At 37.7% G+C, this 19,466-nt stretch overlaps 1 protein-coding gene across 1 annotated transcript; it reads left to right on the top strand.

The window, feature by feature from the left end:
• Window positions 1–10,176: 10,176 nt before the first annotated feature.
• On the top strand, window positions 10,177–11,031 carry LOC139730349 (growth/differentiation factor 8-like). Its single transcript, XM_071641216.1, has one exon. It carries the CDS (start codon window positions 10,177–10,179, stop codon window positions 11,029–11,031), a length of 855 nt encoding a protein of 284 aa, XP_071497317.1.
• Window positions 11,032–19,466: the final 8,435 nt, after the last annotated feature.

The raw sequence follows: 19,466 nt of genomic DNA, 5'->3' as shown, positions 1-19,466 counted from the left end.
TAAAGGACAAGTTCACCTTCTTAAACATAAGGATTGAGAGAATGCAACAATATTAGTAGATCACATCAGTGAAAGTTTGAGGAAAATTGGACAATCGATACAAAAGTTATGAATTTTTAACATTTTTGTGTTTGAACCGCTGGATGAGGAGACTACTACAACTTATGAGTCATATGCGTACAACAGTATAAAGAAAATGTAAAGAAAATTCAACATATTTTCACTTTTTTCGCATAATAAAAGAGCACTTGACTTGCCTCTTTTTAAAGGCAGGGGGAATAATATTACCCGTAACATAATGTCGGTAATGAGTCAGGGGAATGTGTACTTTTTTCAAAAGATGAAATTTTGTGAAATTTTCTTTATATTTTCCTTATATTGTTGTACGCATGTGACAGCTAAGTTATTCATACACTGCAGTAGTCTTCTCATCCAGCGGTTACTGCACAAAAACTTCAAAAATCCATAACTTTTGAATGGATTGTCCGATTTTCCTCAAACTTTCCATGATGTGTTCTACTAATATTACTACATTCTCTCAATCCTTATTTTTATGAAGGTGAACTTGTCCTTTAAAGGTTTATGTTGATTATAGGGAAAACGACATATTGATTTAATATCAAAGTACATATACATACAAACAAAAAGTAAGCAAAGAAATTGTTTTTTCCCATAAAACAAATGGCGCAGTCGACATATTCGCCTCTATAAGATGGGACACTTACGTTATTGATAGGACAAGCAAAATGTTCCAACAATGAACACCGTCGAACATCAATGGGTGTAAACCGTTGAAGTCATGATTTTCATTTGTTTACTGTTAGCTCCACTTTTACTCAGAGATCTGTCAGATTTAGCTTTCCTGTTGTCTGGATCTCATTACCAAATAACATTAGGTCATGTCAAATTTTAAGAGTGTTAAAAAAAAACCCTCAAAAGGTCTTTATTACTGAATTATTGAATGAGTCATGAAAAGATGATCTTTATTATTTGTATCTTTGTATCTTTGTTTCTTTGTATTTCGTGTGTGTGTTTTTAATGTGTTTCTTCATTAATCTATATGCCTGTAAAATACCTCATTAGAAGGACCAAGAGAACTTACCTTTTCACAAGGCTTTTAAGGCTTTCCTCCAAGTTCTCTTTTTGATTTCAAATTTAACTTTTACGAAAGGCTGTATTCCTCAGTGTAATATTTAAGTGTGTTATTTTGTTAATTTGTTAAATATGTCCATTATGTTATGCATTCTTATTGAATTGTGTGCTTTGTATTTATGTATGTATGAATAGCATTTTTTAATCTTAGAAATTAATGAGCGAGCTTGAACTTGAATACTTGAACCCCATAAAAGCAGCATGTATTATGGACGAGTTCTTCAAATGCAGAGGGGAAAAAAGTTTACACATCCGCACACGCATATCATACTGTATACATGGAAGTATACACTTATCAGTGTTATTATTTGTGTCTTCTAGTTTATGAGGTGTTTGCGTGAGAGGAACATCATAATAGATATCAATAGCACAGTCGAAAGACTTCACACTAAAAGTACATATTTGACAATAACTGGTAGGGTGTGTCCCCTTAAAAGCTTACAATGAACAAGATTATTTATTGTTTTTTTATATCGATATCATGTATATCTAATTACTTTATTGTATTATATCAATATGCCTTTTCACTTGCTTGTACAAAATTGATGATTAATGTTCCTCTGTAATAGATCTTTACTACTTTGGATTTGAAAAAAATTAAGAAATGAAATGGAAAATGAAATTTTGTGCAAGCTGAATGATTATTTATCACACAAGAGCACATGCTGGTATATAAAGTCCCTTCATCTTAAGAGCGTCAGAGTATTTTACTACAAATACGTGGAAGCAAACTTTGTTAAAGGCATTATTTACCCTTTGCAATTGAAACAAAAACCCTGCATTAGTGCTTTAAGATAGTTTTAAAATGTGAGTTAGGGCTTGAAACAACTATTGTGAAAATTAGAATCAGTATAATCAATGTTAAGTATTGTTAAACATACAAAATGTGAACAATAGTTATAATAAAATGTTTCCAGACTAAACCGTCAACAGTTATGGTTTATTGAGCAAAATACTGATATCTCCTTATATTTTAAGCTTTATTGCAAACATTTTGTATGATAGGATGTTTTGTAATACAACAGACCTACACATATGCATCAAATGAAATATCTTGAACATTTTTTAAAATCATTGCTCCTAAAGGTAAACAGGACCTTTAAGCGCCAATGCAATCATCGAAATCGGAACATAAACAAAGATAAGGGTCGTTATTCCGAAGGTTAACCAATCCGAAAATTGTATAAGGTCCGATAGTTCGAAAATGAAATAAGGATCGTTCATCAGAAAATGGGGGAGGAGCACATAATAACGAACCTTGTTTCATTTTCGGTTTTACGAACCTTTGAATTGACGAATCTTTGGAATAACCTGTCTGTCATTACACACTGTACCTTACCTGTATCTGTACCTTACAAATGCCCCTATGACAGGCACCAGTAGCCGCGATACCATACAGTTGTTAAATTGAACATTACAAGAAAATACCATTTGGCACAAATCTATATGCTATGTGTATGCCAGAATCTTGGAAAGGACAAAATGTAAGACTTTTGCTCATTCCACAACAGGGAATGTAACAAGAGCAAAGAGAAAATTCATACGATGACTGCAGTAATGCAAGCACTTCGGATGAATTCGGGAATGTTCGGTGAAGGTTTTACTGACGTTATAAGATGGACCAATCTTACAGCAACAGACGACGTGTTACAGCTAAAACACAAATTATAAATGTATTCATTGCTCCTGAAGAGGAGGTTGAATAACTTCGAATTTCGCTAATTGTGACAGTCTTCGAAAGAAAAAAGTGGCACAGAACGCTACTCTCACGGGACCAGTGTCCAGCTTAGAAACCATCCCTGGGAAGGCATATAGGTAGATTTTAGAATCCAGTTTTGAAAAGCCCGTCTAACAATGCTGAATGTGAATGAACAGCAAACCACCCGGCGGGGCAGTGCGGATGAATGCATGGCTCAAACATAGCAAGGCCGAGAGAATGCCAACAATGGCTTTTATCGAAGTCTTCGGGGCGGGCAAGTGCCTGAGAAACATGGAATTTTACCATGTATTTGAAAGATTGTCGTTCCTGTTAATATTTTAAAGTAGATCATTCAAATGACACGAAAAGACGTTTGATTCACCTTGCATTGTTATGACATTTATGCAGGCCAAATACCAATAAAACGCTCACCGAAGAAAAACAGTTAAACCTTTGATCGTGTGCATTGTCTGTAGGACGTAGCCTGCTTTTGCTTGCTGATTCCATTTAGTGACGTCACAAATATCAGGCGTGTTCGGCGAGTTTCGGTAGGTTTTCTGAATACAAAGGAGAATGGGGACTCCTCGCATTATGTTGCACAGACTGCCTTTCCCGAATTGGGAAACGGGAATTGTAATAACTGGGGCTGGCTTCTATGAAACTCTGTTTGCAATTTCATGAAATGTTATTCATGTTTAATATTTTTGAATTGGTAGTTTAAGCCCCTGAAGTAGTCCCCTTGAAAATATTCGCTACTGCCCGTACTTCACGCCTTGATGCTGCAACACTATCAAAGTGTGCATACAACTGGCTGTGTGTGTTTCTTGTGTGTGTGTGTGTGTGTGTGTGTGTGTATGTGTGTGTGTGTGTGTGTGTTTGGGGCTTTGTATTTGTGTTTGCTTTGCTTTGATTTTACTGAATCCGTGAATTAAAAGAGAGGAAAATAAAACAAACAACTACAAGTTACAACAAATTTATCCAAACAGCACATCTGTTCCCTGAAATTGTCATAATTGATAGGCGTTACCGGTACTTCACGGCTGCGCCTTTATGCCGGAACAGCTGACAATAAGGCTATTATTTATTTATTTATTAAATCTTCTTTAAAGGCAGGGTAGTCCCTTTCAGAGCCATAAAGTGTTGCTTTACACGGAAGCCCTGCGTTGATATACATTATATAACATGTGCACACAATAAAAAACGAGAACAAAACGAACATAGATATGGTTCGTAAGTAGACACATGAGAAAGAATATAAAACGAGCGAAAAAAAAGAAATAAAACGAAAAAGATGATGCAATGGTATTTAACTGCATAGCTATAGTGTGAAGTGTTCATATCAAATGAGAGATTGATATTGTTGTACCCGATTCTAAATGTTTGTATTGAAAAGGCCGTTTAAAATAAAAATGGGTATAATTTAGAATGATTTCTTTTTGCAGCACAATTATAGAAGGGGCATTTCTTATATTCAGTTCTGGTTCGGGTATATGTAATTGGCAAGAAAGAGCATATCGAGTGGTATAAGTAGCAGAGCGTTTGATCACAAGTTTCACTTGTACCACGTACAGTGGGGCTAAATTGTGTAACAATTTGTACACCAGAAGACAGTAATGGTATTGAATTCTCTGTACAATTGACTGCCATATTTTAGAGCATGAGTAAGAGATTGTGCTGACATGTAATAACCCCCATTTATTATCAAACGATCATACTTATTTTGGCAACGTTGCAATCTGTTTAAATTTGTCTTTGTTAAAGACCCCCATACAGCACAATAGTAATCAATGTGTGGGAGTGTGGAAGAAAATACAACTGATTCATGACTTTACGTGTCAAACACGATTTGTATATACACAATAGAACGGGAAATTTTCATGACTACTTCATCGACATGGGAAGACCAGTCAAGAGTATGTTCAAAGATTACCCCAATGTTACCATAGTAACATCATAATTATTGGCTTTCAGGATCCCTGGTATAGTATGCCTTTCTGATGGCATCACGAACGCAAAACAAACACTTGTCACATATTTTGACTTTTTCTGCATGTCTTTTTTTCACATTAGTCAATGACTTTCGGACCAATTATGTACGTTTATACAGGGCCCCCAGGCCAAAGGCCGAATTAAAACACAAATACACAAAGATCTATCACACACACACACACACACACACACACACGCACACACAAAGATTATCCCTCCATTTGTACTGCGAAGTTACTGATGAATACGATCACTGATGATGTATTGTCTGAATAAAACCTACGTGACGTAATAACCTCACACACTGCCCTCTGACATTCTATTAACGTACTCGACGCAATTTACGGCATGAGATGTTTTGAAAATTTAGCACTTGTGTATCTTTTTTTTTTTTTCTATTTCGGGGCATGCAAATTAAAAATCGATTTTTATCTGGAATCTTAAAATGTCAGCATACTCAAAAAGACTGGTAGGAGTTTACACAAGTCGGCACTTGCGTCATAAAGAGTAGCGCCAATTAGAGAGTGAAATTTGGAATAGAATAATATATCCAATAAGGGGTACACGTGATGAGAGACTGGCATCCTTTTTCGATTTTTTTTTTCAAATGCTCTACTCATTCGTTTGCTTCTTTTTTTCCCCACACTTTGAGAAATACGTCATTAACTTCATGATTAATCAGTTATGAGGGAGAGTAATATTAGTCTCAATGTCAGTTTGCCACTGTTAATGTATTTCCTGTCACCTCATGTACTGTTGTGATACGTTTCCTTAAGTTAGTGTAAGTTAGTGTGGAAGGAATATCAAATCTGATGGAAAGCAACTTATATCATTGTGTCTTTTTTTTCATGAATAAGACTTTCAACGCAGAAACTGAAGATCATACATCAAATCTAACAAGACTAATATGATGGTACTTCTGAAACGCAGCTGAACATACAGCTGAACTGAACATACAGCTAAGTTGGACATGGATAGCAGCTTATGGACAAATAAAGCACGGAATCAAGTTCAATAAATTTAGTGCGTTTATCTCTTCCTTCTTTCAGTTAATGATCTATGCACGCATTATCTACCCAAGAAATTTCTTACGAATTTTTGTTTTAAAGTGAAACCTGACTTTAGAGGCTTAAATTTTCCTCTATGACATGATAAAGAGTAGACATTCTTGAAGAGCCCTGTATTGTTGGTCGGGAATTAATCAGTGAGAAACCCTGATAGGGTATTCATGAATAAAAACGGATATACAGTGAACACACAGTGCAAAGGTAAATCTTGGTTGGGTAAGTAACGCCAAACAATTTATTGTCAATCTTATGCATTATGCGGACTTATCTTATTTTTCATTTATATGTCGAAGACATGTGCATAAAATGTAACGCTGGTATGACATACGAATTTGACGTTGTAATTAAACATTTTATTGCATAAAAAACCGTGTATACAGTATATTAGTTGGATTCTCAATATATCACAGCCTAAGAAAACAAATTGTAATTGATGTCTACCCACCTGCATTGTAATGCAAATCCGTTGTACCACTGTATCTGTGTGTTGACAGTGTATGTGGGCGACACTTCGAGACAACACTGTGCGTCTAACTTGTGTCTGCATCCATCGATCGTTATTACATTCTGTATTCTGGCTCGACAAAGATCTGATATTCTTTGACAGCCCAACCGTTATGTTACATAATGTTATGCTTCAAGAATATCAACACTACTTTCGTATTTGCTCTTATAGTGTCTGCAATTTTGTTTATTTTCATTTTGTGTATACTTCGTGGAGATAAACTTAAGTTAAGATTTAGATCAATTGTAGGTGACCACGTACGACACAAAAGGAAACTAAAATAGGCGTTGGCGATATTAAGTGGAATTACCAAATTCGTCATCTAGTTTATTTATCTTTTCGAAAAATTGTGTTTTTCTTGGTCCATGCACACCTACGCAACATTTCTGCGCTTTTGAAGGAAGAAATTCGTGATTTTATCATTTTCTTGTTTCCATTTGCATATATGAAGTCGTTGTCTTTAGCTGAATATGTCATTCCTACCAGGAGTGCCAAACATCATTTACACGTGGTCTTATCCAAACACGCGATGACACAACTGACAAGAAAGTAAGAGGAAAAATCGTTGTTTTTCAGAAATCGCCAAACCGCGTGTGGGCGAGTTTTTGGAGTGGAAAAAAAAACTGTATTCAGTTGCCATCTGCTATTCTCATCCCAAGGAGTATTTGACATTTATTCATACTCACACATATGACTCAGAAATGTAGGCCAGGTTATGTTGGAGGTCGAATAGAGTTCACTAGCACCAGAGAGCCAAGGTAGGATAGACAGATCGGTCCCCCGAGATATTGGTTGCGAGCGTGACATTTTGGAAATACAATATCCCGCAAAGCTTCGAACCTTTTAAGCCAGAATAAAAGATATAAACTGTGCACCCTTTATTTGGGGTATGGTGGCAGAGACAAAGAGAGAGGGAGTGTATCAAGAGAATGGAGTAGACAGCAAGAGAGCGCCCTTTCTCAGAACATCGTCATAATAAAATGCATCTATGTGATTTCACATGCAATGTGATAACTATTTTGCCAACGCGTTGAATAGGATTGTGACTGTTATGGTGAGGGGGCTCTGTTTACCAGCCTGCAAATGTCAGATAAATTTGATCATTGTTGTGATCGTTCTTCATCAAGAATGGCGTATTTACCTAACCAAACTACCCTATCCCCCCCCAAAAAAAAAACAAAAAAAAAACAATAATCTCTCGAAATAATGCCACTATCTGCGATGTTGTCCTGTGCAATTAATTGAAAATTAATGCCTTGTTAAAACTAATGACAAGCAGACTTTATGATTTATAAACAAGAGAATGAATAAGGAGTATATAGAATTATAACATCCATTCTAGCCTGATTCCGTTTTGACAGTAAGAGACCCTTATTTTCATCATCATAGATTACAAGGTTGGGACAGAAGATGTATTTCAAGTTTCTATTATGCATTTATAGCAAGTATGCCAGTATTCACATGATTTGATTGATCCATTCAAATCAAACCGGCTGAATAGAGTCTAACAGTGTTTCTGATACTATAAAGGGAGCCACCGGTGTCAGTTTGACAGACAATTTCTCACTGAAGCGTCTCACGGTCTCTCAACTCTCATGAAGCCGCTAAATTTCAATTAAAGGATCTCGCAATAACTAGCTGGCAAAAGGATAGAGAGAATCGAGTGTCTGGACTGATTCTTAGGGCAAAGGAGAAACTCAGACAGTGGAATGTCTGGAGCAGGGCCTCATACCTACGCTAGAGGAGTCAGAAATGTACTGGTCCTCGTGGTGATAATATTTTCAAAATTTCCGTTCGCGTCATCGGCACCTCATCGACAATCGCACATGCCATGTCTAAAGTGCAAAGGCTTGGATATCCAACACGTCAGCTCACTTCCCAATAACGATACTATTTTTGCAGATTCGTCGTTCTCACTTTTGCCATCTCAATCGCAATCTGGAATATCCCCTAGTGGCAGCAACGCCGATCTGAACAGCACAGATATCTCCCCGAGGAATGTAGCCACGTATGTCAGCGCCAGGCCCGAACGGAGACAACTGCTCATTTCTCAAGATAGACATGCTCAGTACGAGATGGTGAGGAGGAAGATTCTTTCTCAACTGGGCATGGACAGGCCACCGACGGCTGAAGAGATAGCTCGTGCTAACATTTCCCAAGAACAGCTTCAGGAAATGTATCGTCTTTATTACAGGTCGGTACAGCAGTTGGCCACAAGAGACCACAATCAACGTGATCCGAATTTTGTTTCGCCTACGTATGTTAATCACATATATAGCTTCAAAAGCGCTGGTAAGTTACAGACCTATCTGATATTCTGTCTACCCAACACTCACGTCTCATATTTGATTGATCTTTTGTTTGTTTTACTTTCTTTCACAAAGTGAAATGTCATCATGCAGTCGAAGTTGCCCATGTAGAGAACTTCATTGTGTCAGCATTGACTTCTGTGAGGGCATAAAGTTTAATTTCAGGAATGTGAGCTATTCATTACATAATCATCATGCCATCAAAGAGCACAGGATTTTTTCTTTGTCATGGAAAATTAGCTCCTGTTTATCAATTCTGTATCTCAATCTAGGGGAAGTTCACTCTAAAATTCATACCTCCTCAGATCATCAACAATGAGAACCAGAATAGCTGGAGAATGATTCAGGAGTGTTTTCCTAATAATAACAAATTTGTTTTAACTTTACATCGATACATGGTCGACACCAACATTTCAGTAGAAGGAAACAGCACCTCCAAACATTGCAATTAGTGTTAGACCTACAGTGCGTATAAAAAAAAGGTAATCCAACTATTGTATGGAGGACTACTAAATCCTAATTGTCAGCAGTGGAGAGCGCAATGTTGGTTGTCAGGAAAGAACTCTTCTTCTTTCCTGTGATACCCTATGTTGACAAAATTATCATGTATGACTGAGCGTATGAACTTTAGAGAGAGAAAGACAACAATAACAAATTCCACTTTTTCCCAGTTTGAGTGTCACATGAAGGAACAATGAATGTCTCACTGAATGGATGAGGTCTTTCCATGAAAGTGGCCAAATAACTAGGCGAGCTTGCCCAACTGCAGGTTTGTGTTTAGGGTTTCTTCTAACATTTTATGGTCCATGACATCTTACATGACCACCTGTTCGATAACTTGGTCACTCCCACAAAGACCAACCCACACTCCATTTTCTCTTTTCATATTCAACACAGAGCTCTCAGCGACAAACCATTCTTGAATATAAAGAGAGAAAAAGGGATGCTGGGTTAGCCTTTGTGGGAGTAACCAAGTTATCGACAACGTGGTCATTTTGAAGGTTTAAATCTGCAGTCATGCAGGCTGGCCTGTTAATTTGACCACTTTCATTGACAGGTCTCATCCATTCATTGAGACATTCACTGTTCCTTCACGATAACGTTCAAACTTGGAAAAATGCCATTAGTCCTTGTTGTCATTAAAGTTCATGTGCTCAGTCATGCATGACATTTGCCAACATAATTACATATCAGTGGAAAGAGTTTCGTTTTCCTCACAATTTGCGCCATTGGTTACAGTAAAAGTAGCCTTCCAAAGTTTTATTACCATTTTTTCTTTTCTTTTTTGATACGCACAATATAGTTTAGAATCAAGATGCATGGCTCGACAGCGACATTGAAATCTGATCACAAGTATACAACCTGGTGATTTCATTGTGAAGTGAAGTGATATATTTTTAAACATTGTGTTCACAACCCCGTTCATATCTATTCATCAATTCAGATAACCCTCCTATGAATGCTTCCACAAATGAGTGGTATTCATCAGGAAATCTTCGTGTCTACATTCCAATGCACTTTCCGACTATCATCCCACGTACTGTCTACAAGGCTACACTTCAGCTCTATCTCGTCCCTCCCAGCTTACCACCATCCGATGGAGGCGTTAACATTCGAATCTACCAGCTCTTGTCTCCCCTTCGGAAAGGAATCCGAACACCGCGAAGGCTCATTGCGAGCACCGAAGCACCGCTATCGCAGCAAGGCTGGCTGTTTTTCCCTGTTAAGGAAGCAGCCGTGATGTGGTTGTCGAACCCGAGCGTGAATTTTGGCTTTGAGGTCGTATGCGACGTTATGTTCTCCAAGACCCTGATCTTCAGCGGAAATGTCCACGGGCGCACTATCTATAGTAACGACGGTGAAGAATGGATACCACGCATAGATATCGTCGTTCGAGAAACCACTGTATCGACAATTGCTCAACGTCGCCGTCGTCGACGTCGAAGCGATGTCGACATTATTCAGCCAATCTGCGACCCAGAAGAACACGTTGAGGGGTGCTGCAAACGATACAATTTTACCATCTCATTTAGTGAGCTTGGATATGACTGGATTCTTGCTCCTCTCGAGTACAACGCATACTTTTGTGCTGGTGAATGTCCGCATCTGTACAACGTCGCTAATACTCACGCTATGATTCGTGCCTTGATGCGTAAAATCGATCCTGCATCATCACCCCAACCATGCTGTAACCCATCTGCCCTTAGTGTATTGCCTGTCCTACATTACCTGCGGACCAGAGATGGGCGAATCAGCGCCACTCTGACCCCGATGGAGGACATGGTTGTTGATCAATGCCGCTGTTCATGACATCTGATGCTTATCTCTGTCGTCACTACGTTGTAACTTGTAATTTATTTATTTGTAGAACAGTTAATTTTAATGTCCATTATATCTTTAAGATACACCAATCATATCATTGCTCTTTTTCAAGCTATACAATGTATGGAAAGCATGTCAGTCGAAGGTATAGCTCATTTCAGCTCAAACTCTGATATACTAGTAGTCCATTGCTTACGTGAACGTGGTGGTCGGGTCCGTCTCTACAACGGAAGATGGGATTATCGAATCTCATGAAAACGGGGAATTACTTTGGGTAATCATCGGATGTCAATACACTTCCCCTCAGAAGCAAACATATGCTATACAGCTGTAGGGAGACTCGGATGAAATCAAAGTTTTAAAATGGCAAAACGACTACCCTTGTTTCCCTTAAATAATAGATTTCTATAATATATCCACCTTTAATGACAAACATCAAATGGAATGACTGTAGAACAGTTGATAAAAGATGAGATCAATGAGATTCTCATCAATATGACATACCATAATTATAATGAAAGCGTATAAGAGTCTCTTAACAGTCCAAACAATCAAAATAAACCGTAAAACAAGTTATCATTGATACTTTTCGAACGCGGATGTCTGAGTGTTGAACCTTGTCACAGAATAGAGTGATACCGAGATGTGTGAAAAACACATTCAAGCATTGTGAAGCAGCTCTAGGATGACCTCTCAAAGGCATGAACGTTCATTCATAAATATGTGAGGTGGGTATTTCGAGCGTTGCGGCTTGTCGGCTCCTGGTAGGGGCCTACCTGGAAAGAAACTAGCCTAGAATTGAGGAGATGCATATTATGTAATATTGCATTTATGCACATCTTATTTATTCACCGTGTCACAGTTTATTCAGGAAAATGGATCAAAAATGAATTTGCAACCCGCGTAAAGAAACATTTTAGTGTCTTACCTTTCATCTGCTTTTCAAAACAAGAAGGATACAAAGAAGGTTTTTTTTTTAAACAAAATTCTTTGATCTCAATTATAATTATAATAATAATGATAATGATAATAATTGTATTTATATGGTACTTTATACTGGTGTTTCTAAGCGCACTGGTGCTATTCATACAAAAAGACTAGAAAATACAATAACATGGTTCTTTTTTTGGGGGGGGGGTTGTTGTTAAGATTTGATGTTTATTACGATTTGTATATCGTTTTGAGGGTTATGGCTACCGAAAAAAGAGAAAAATAAATACAAACATTATTCTCTGTTCTGTCATTCCCTTTCCAACCGAGTAAAATGTTTCTTCTCCGTTCTCTTCCTATTCTTCACGGGAATATTTGCTGTCTTTTTTTCTGCACGTGGGGTTTAATTAACTACATGTACACAAAAGTAACTTTATTTCCATCTCTTACTTTGGGGATAGAACATCACAGACAATGAAGATACAGCATTCTTACCTCCATGTGACGAGCAACATGTAGCTCGATAAACATTACAGATGTTTATTATCGTGTTGTCGTTTGTCAACTGATCTTGAGAAAGAGTGTTCATTAGGGGCATGTCGGGTATACTAGTGCTCTGCCTCCATTACCTCGAATTCCAATCACCCATCAGTGTAATGTCAGTGTAATGCCAGAGTGAAATATGATGCGACTTGGCCCATTGTTTGACAATCTGTTTTCGATTTGTTTAGACAAAACATTTCAACGTTTGAAAAGTTAATCCTCGTTACAAGTTAACGTAACTGTTGTAGTCACTGGCTATAGGTGCCCAGGTGGGATTGAGGTGAACGAAAGAGGATCGAAAGTACATTTCATATCAACACGTACTTGATACTCATATTGGGAACAATGATAAAAAAATTAAGCACCTATAAAGCGTTGTATCCACTGTGAGTGTTCATTGCAAAAATGGAGTCTAATGTATCTCCACGCTTTTCTACAGGTTGCAGGTTAATGCGGGCTCTTTCTGTCTTGCAGATGATTCCCGTCATTTGGTGGGTGTGCAGACGGACTGATGCGCAGTCGACTTTATTCATTTCACTTGATACATGTATATATTTGCGTGTCACGCTGACTTAGAATAAAATTTGACCATAGATATATGTCAAAGTAAGTGAAAGTTAAATGCCTCGTGATTATGACTGCACGCCGTCGGGCTCACCCCAAGCGCAAAATGAACGATGTTTCACGAGAAATCTGCGGTCAGCGTCTTGTAGCGACAAAGATCTTCATTTACTTCAATAGGCATGACTTACACGGTAATCAAATTAGGATGATATTCTGATTCCTTTTTGCATAGTTGGGGTGAACTTCGGGACAACCCCTAGGCAAATGATTTCTGACGTGTTAGAGAAGACAGGAAAACCACTCAATTCTTAACAGCCATATGTTGAAACTATATCACTTGACAAAGGGCAGGGAGCCCGAAAATTTGTGTGTTCTTCAAATAAACTGTTGGTATTGCCAGCATGATGCATTACTTGAGTTCTGTTCTATTCTTCGTATAATTGTACCAACACACGGACTACGAATTACTTAACATTAATGCATATATATATATATATATATATATATATATATAGTAAAAGAAGTAGTAGAAAAACGCCGTATTTGAGAGCTATGCTCCGATCTTCAAGATCTATGATTTATTTTTTTACGGCGTTCTCCTTCTACTAATTCTTTTACCTATTATCATCAAGATGCCGAGCAGACCAATCTTCTTATATATATATATATATATATATATATATATATATATATATATATATATAGAATATAGAGGAATGTATTAAATGCCAGTTGTCTTGATTTTAATTAAAAATCCGAATTTTCTCGGGTCCTCCCCTTTCGTCAGGGATGACAGTGCGAATACTACTGCCAATACGCGGAGCAACTACAATATATATATATATATATATATATATATATATATATATATATATATACAATACCTGATATTCATACCTAGTACTTGACTCCAGACATTTTGCCTTTCTTTAGTAGTCATTTTTAAGAGCAAATCCCTATATGCTTGAGTTTACTCAAATGAATGAAGTAATGTGAAAGTACGTAAGGGTTGACGTTTTATTGAACTCATACATAATATAAGAGACGTAAGGGATCTTGAAGTTTTCTAGTTCAGAAAACAGTGACATTGGTCGCCAACATAAAACCAAATTAGATTTCATGATGCTGCCAACATCAAATTATTATGTTCATTCATATAAACCGTATATGACATCAATGGGGTTATTTTGAGTAGTTTGTATTAAGTCGTTCAGGTGCTGTGTTGCTATAACATTATGGCGATGATGGCCTCCAAGGGGGTGGGGGTGTTATTTGCTGAATCATCGATCATAAACTTAAAGTTCATGACGGCTCTTTGTGTTGTTGCTTTGGAATGGCTTGCGGCATCGTGCATGTGGCAGTCCTGAGAAAATTGTTTGATTTCTTTGTGGGTAGATCTAAAAAAAGATAAGCAAGCTTAACCGAAGTTCTACTGTTCTAGGAACTGAGTAACTGTTCATATGTTCGACGCTTCGGAGATTGTCTATTGTCAGGATTTAAGTGCATATTGTATTCCTTCTTAGGACTCTAACATGCTGACACCGCAAACTCTCTACACATCCTCATTTAACCGTGCGTACCCCTCCTTCAAACAACACAGGTGATTACATTATTAGCTAATCTACTTTGCGTACTTTTTCCCCTCATTGGCTGTGACCGATATCACTGTTATGGGAAAATAAATGTGTAGAAATTTCATAACTCGTGTAAATTTTCTTATGACTCTAATCATTTTGTTGGTAGTAGTTTTGAATGGTATTTAACTTGCACTGAAACCCAAACTGCCGATTCGGTTTGATAGGCAACGTGTGTCATTTCATATCCGAAAACCGAACTGTGACCTACTCTCCTCGTGGAAGTGTTCAAGTGGGGACATGTGATAAATGTGTGCAAAAAAAAAAATGCTCAAAAATTGCTTTGACCAAGCGGAAATAATAGTACCCCCACGCCATTACTGGACAGGTCCATCGACTCTGCATAATCACACTTTCACTAGCAAGGAAATATCCAGGGCAGATTACTATACACAATTATAGAAAAAGAAACCCCCCCCCCCACAAATTTATACATTTGCTGGTGGAGGTCAGAAAGTCCCACAGTGAGAGTAGAGGCGTAATTATCGAGGTAATAACGTCCGCTGATGTAACCCTGGTATGATGGATTGGAAATGGGTTCAGGAGAGGTTTACCCCTCCCCCTCACATTCTAACAGCTTTTTCTTTATTAGAACTGAAATTCAACGATGTTGTGCACACTTTGGGTGGAATATTCAGGAAATTTTCAGTCAAAAAAGTAAGACGATACGATTCAAATTGCGGAAAAATAAAACAAAGAAATGCTTTTTTTTTTTGTTAAACTGTTGATGTCATATTGTACATATCAAATTCCTTAAAATTCTAAAATCCAAACGCAGCGACCGAGCAGGGGAGGGTGTGGAGGGGGTTTCCCTCCTCCGACAAGAAGGAGCTTTTGCCCTTTTAGAAATCAAATATTTGGGGCACATTTTTTCCCTTAAATTATTTGGAAAATTTTAACTCAAAAGTGAAAGATGATAAGATGGTTATCTATTTAGATCGGAAAATGGGGACCCGAAAAGAAACATCATTCGTCATTGTTGCATATTATCTCATTTACCGATCAAATCATTTATACATCAAATATCTAAGCTACGGGGGGGGGGGGGGGAGCTGGAAGGGGGAAATCCATCCTCCCACACTAGGGAACTTTTGCTTTAATTTACAATTGAATTTCAACGATCTGCTGTACACTTGGGGTGATTAATTTGAAACAAAATAACAAAAACATCGATTACATCAGACGATATACGGTGTTTATCTATTTCAGTTGCAGAAGTTTAAGTTGCTATTAACCGAGTTTAGAGTTCGAACCAGCGAATGAATGTCTGTATTAGTAGGGCCTATGAGACTTGTTCTATATGACGAGCACTCACCGAAATATGATAGAACCACCGCACCGAGGAGTGAGAGGGTGGGGGTGGATAATCGACGATAATTCATCACATAATTGGCTTGAGTATAAGCCCACACGCACACGCGCGCGATGTGCACGTATAAACATTAAATGAAATGAAGAAAATGAAATATTATTATGGACATTTATTTCATTTTGATAAACGCCTGGGACAATATTTTCATAGGGGAAGGGCAACTGCCCCTTTCAACTCGTAGGATCGACGTCCCTCATCATCCATGTGTATTCCCATCTGCATACCTATACACCATAGATGTATCCTAACTGGGTCATCATCGTTTGCTCAATGATTCAGGAAATGGAGACATACCTTGGGAAGGGGGAGGGGATATGGGGTTCACACCTGTAAATATAATGCAATATCCCTGACCCCATCACAAAATCGTACCAAAGATACTAGAATAGATGAAGAAAAATATTAATTAAAAATCAGAAATGCAATTTGGCAACAACAAAAAAAAAACCTGAATAGCTGCAGATTATTGAGTATGACTTTCTCTACAAACTGCCTTTTGGTTGGAAGATGAAAGCTTTTCTCATGGAATTTGAAGGGACTATATTTCATTGGGTGCATTTACAGAAAATAGGTGATTTTCTGATTGACAAGAATTCGTAGTCTGGCTTTGCGAACCCTTGGACAGAGTTTGAGCTGAAGACCCCCCCCCCCCCCCTGGAAATTTGATGGATGAAAGGGTATATCTCACTTTTTAAGGTTACCAAAGACGAAATACCTCATTTCTCCCAGCTATTTAACAGAATTTTTTTTATTTTGAATTTTAACACACGTTTCTATGGGGAAATATTTGCCCTTGTGAGCCCTGACAGAGTATGCATGTAATGCACACAAGTCAATGGAAAATATTCATCCCATACAAGCTCGGCTGGTTTATGTTGATCTATTCTGTAAAATTCCTTCCTCCCCCCCCCCCCCCTCTCTCTCTCTCTCTCAAAATCTGCTTAACTACACTTTGTTTTCATATTATCTAGATATTTTATAAATCAAAGTCTTTTAAAGTACTTTGTAGACAATAAGGTGATGATGCTACCCCCTTACGCAAGGATAACTGTATGTATTCATATATTCATCTAATATAGAACTATATCAACACTGCAAGATTTATTTTTGAAAAAACCCAGTGGCATCAATTTCAAAAGTGTCCCTTTGAACAGGTCTACAACCCTTCAATGTGCAGTTTTGTTTTTTACATGATGTAGCCGGGGTAAATATCATCACAAACACATTTATTATTCTAAAAAATCATTTAATAAATGTGTCCTTTATCATAGGTCAGTGCGTACGGAGTACGTACATGTGGGAAGGGAAGGGAGTTCAATTCTGGCCCTTTTGTGTGTGTGTGTGTGTGTGTGTGTGTACGTTATTTGTAGATGGTCTCCAATGGTGCGCGTCATAGCAGGTATGTGGTATTTTACTGTTTCAACATCTGAATTATGCTCCAAGCTGATATTACTATTTGCGAACGAGCAAAGTGAGCGAGCACTTGAGAAAATTATGTCTAAAAATCCTGAAAGATAGAAGTGTACTGTTACGCTCTTAAGCTCTCACTAGGCGGGCGTGCGAACGTTATGCATTGTGTCGAAGTTAATACAATCACATTCTTCTTCATTTTTTTTTTGTGATTTCAGGGCGTGTTTGTACAGGCCACTACCCCCTCCCCCTTCCAATAGCGAGGGAATGCATCCCTCCACACCCCCCCCCCCTCCCGGGATTTACGCCCCTGAATAGAATCATATGTCATCTATAATTGTTGTTTAAGCCGCAAATATTAACCCACATGATTTTATGCCATATGTGACCGTGCACCTCAAAACGAACATAAAGTCGCACACACTGATTTTGCGTGAGGACTGAAAATAAGTGAAATGGGTCAACCTAACCGAACTTGACTTTTTCATATTTTCTGAAAGAGCGGGTCTTCTTTTACATTATGCTAAAATTTGGTATCATGAAACAAGCAGGAGAGCACAGCCAGCATGGTTTGGTAAAGATTAAACGCTTGAATAGACACTGTACTTCAGAGCCTCTTTTCTCAGTTCACACTTTTCCTGAGTTTGTGCATTCTTTCCAATATTTAGATAGGTTAGGAGAATCCATTTGATTTGAGTTATACATCATTTTAAAGCTTAAAGTCTGCTCTTTCAGAATATGGTCTTAACTAAAAATTCATGTCTGGCGACTTTTTGTTTGTTTTGAGGTGCAGGGTCACATATGCTCTCACACTGAATCAATACACTAAATGACACTCGCACCTGGACACAGACAAGGGAATCTGACTATTTCTACTTTCACAGCTGCCTCTATGCTAATTTTTCAACTTATAGATTTTTATCAGACTTACCCATGAATTACTTGTGTCCGTGTGTCATTATCTGCTGAATGGAATGCTGATTTACCAGGCAATAAAACGTGGACTTTTCTTGCATTCTTTTTCACTGAAGTGTATTGTGCTCATTGCTCATTACAAATTTCGTTCTCACGTTGAAATTTGTCATTTCCCTCCCCCCCCCCCCCCAAAAAAGGAAACTCACAAAACTTTCCAACAATCAGTCTCAATTTTCAGAATCGGCTCTTAAAGTTCAACCACAGTGTGATGGTCGCACCCTTAAGCAGACATGATAGGTCTAACCGAGGGATGATAAAAAGAGGAATTGGGAAAACCAAGATGTCAAATGTTTTATATCTTTCTTCAAAACTAAAGAAAACGAAACCGCAACACGCGAGTGGTTGCCCTAGGTTAGAGTAGTCTAGCAAACAAGAACACTTCGTGGAAAAATTATTGAACACATATTAAACTGGTCAGAGTGGATCACCTCCGATTCCCGGTGAAGATGAGTTCCATCAAATATGACACTTACTTGCAAAACTTGAACCTTGTGTGGTGCTTGAATGAATGTCAGTGGCATATTCACAGTTTGATAGGACGACATTGGATGTTTGCACCCTCAAACAAACACCTCTCATGAAAGGAAAATGGTCCAAAACCTACTTCACAATGAATAGTGAGTCTGTCAAAGTTTAGATATATCAAAAGTCGTGTGAATCAGATATGGGATTCGAAATGGTTTGTGAGTTATATAGTATAATTGTAGAAGTACGAAGACTTGTATTATGACAATACTGATATACTACTACTAGTACTTAACTTTCTTAATATCCTTATATTTGTTTTATCACTGTGAATTTCAGTACTGATATGCTTGATTTGCGGACCGGAAATATACCTGCTATAACAATCATCATTTTTTTTTTTTTTTTTTGCTTTGAACGGAAATTAACGGAGTGATGGTAAAGGAATGGATTTGGTTTAATCTGCCATTAAACAGTATCAATGCTCTTTGACGACGACAAAAAAAAAAGTGGGTACAGAAATCAAAATT

Source organism: Diadema antillarum, unplaced genomic scaffold, assembly GCF_040938485.1.
Source record: "Diadema antillarum isolate AM-2024a unplaced genomic scaffold, OU_Dant_1.0 seq00000302_RagTag, whole genome shotgun sequence".
Lineage (NCBI taxonomy): Eukaryota > Metazoa > Echinodermata > Echinoidea > Diadematoida > Diadematidae > Diadema > Diadema antillarum.
This window is presented reverse-complemented; position numbering and strand designations above follow the sequence as displayed.

What these genes read in the sequence shown, in the direction of transcription:
- LOC139730349 (XM_071641216.1), top strand. Translation starts at nt 10,177, where the DNA reads ATGAATGCTTCCACAAATGAGTGGTATTCATCAGGAAATCTTCGTGTC.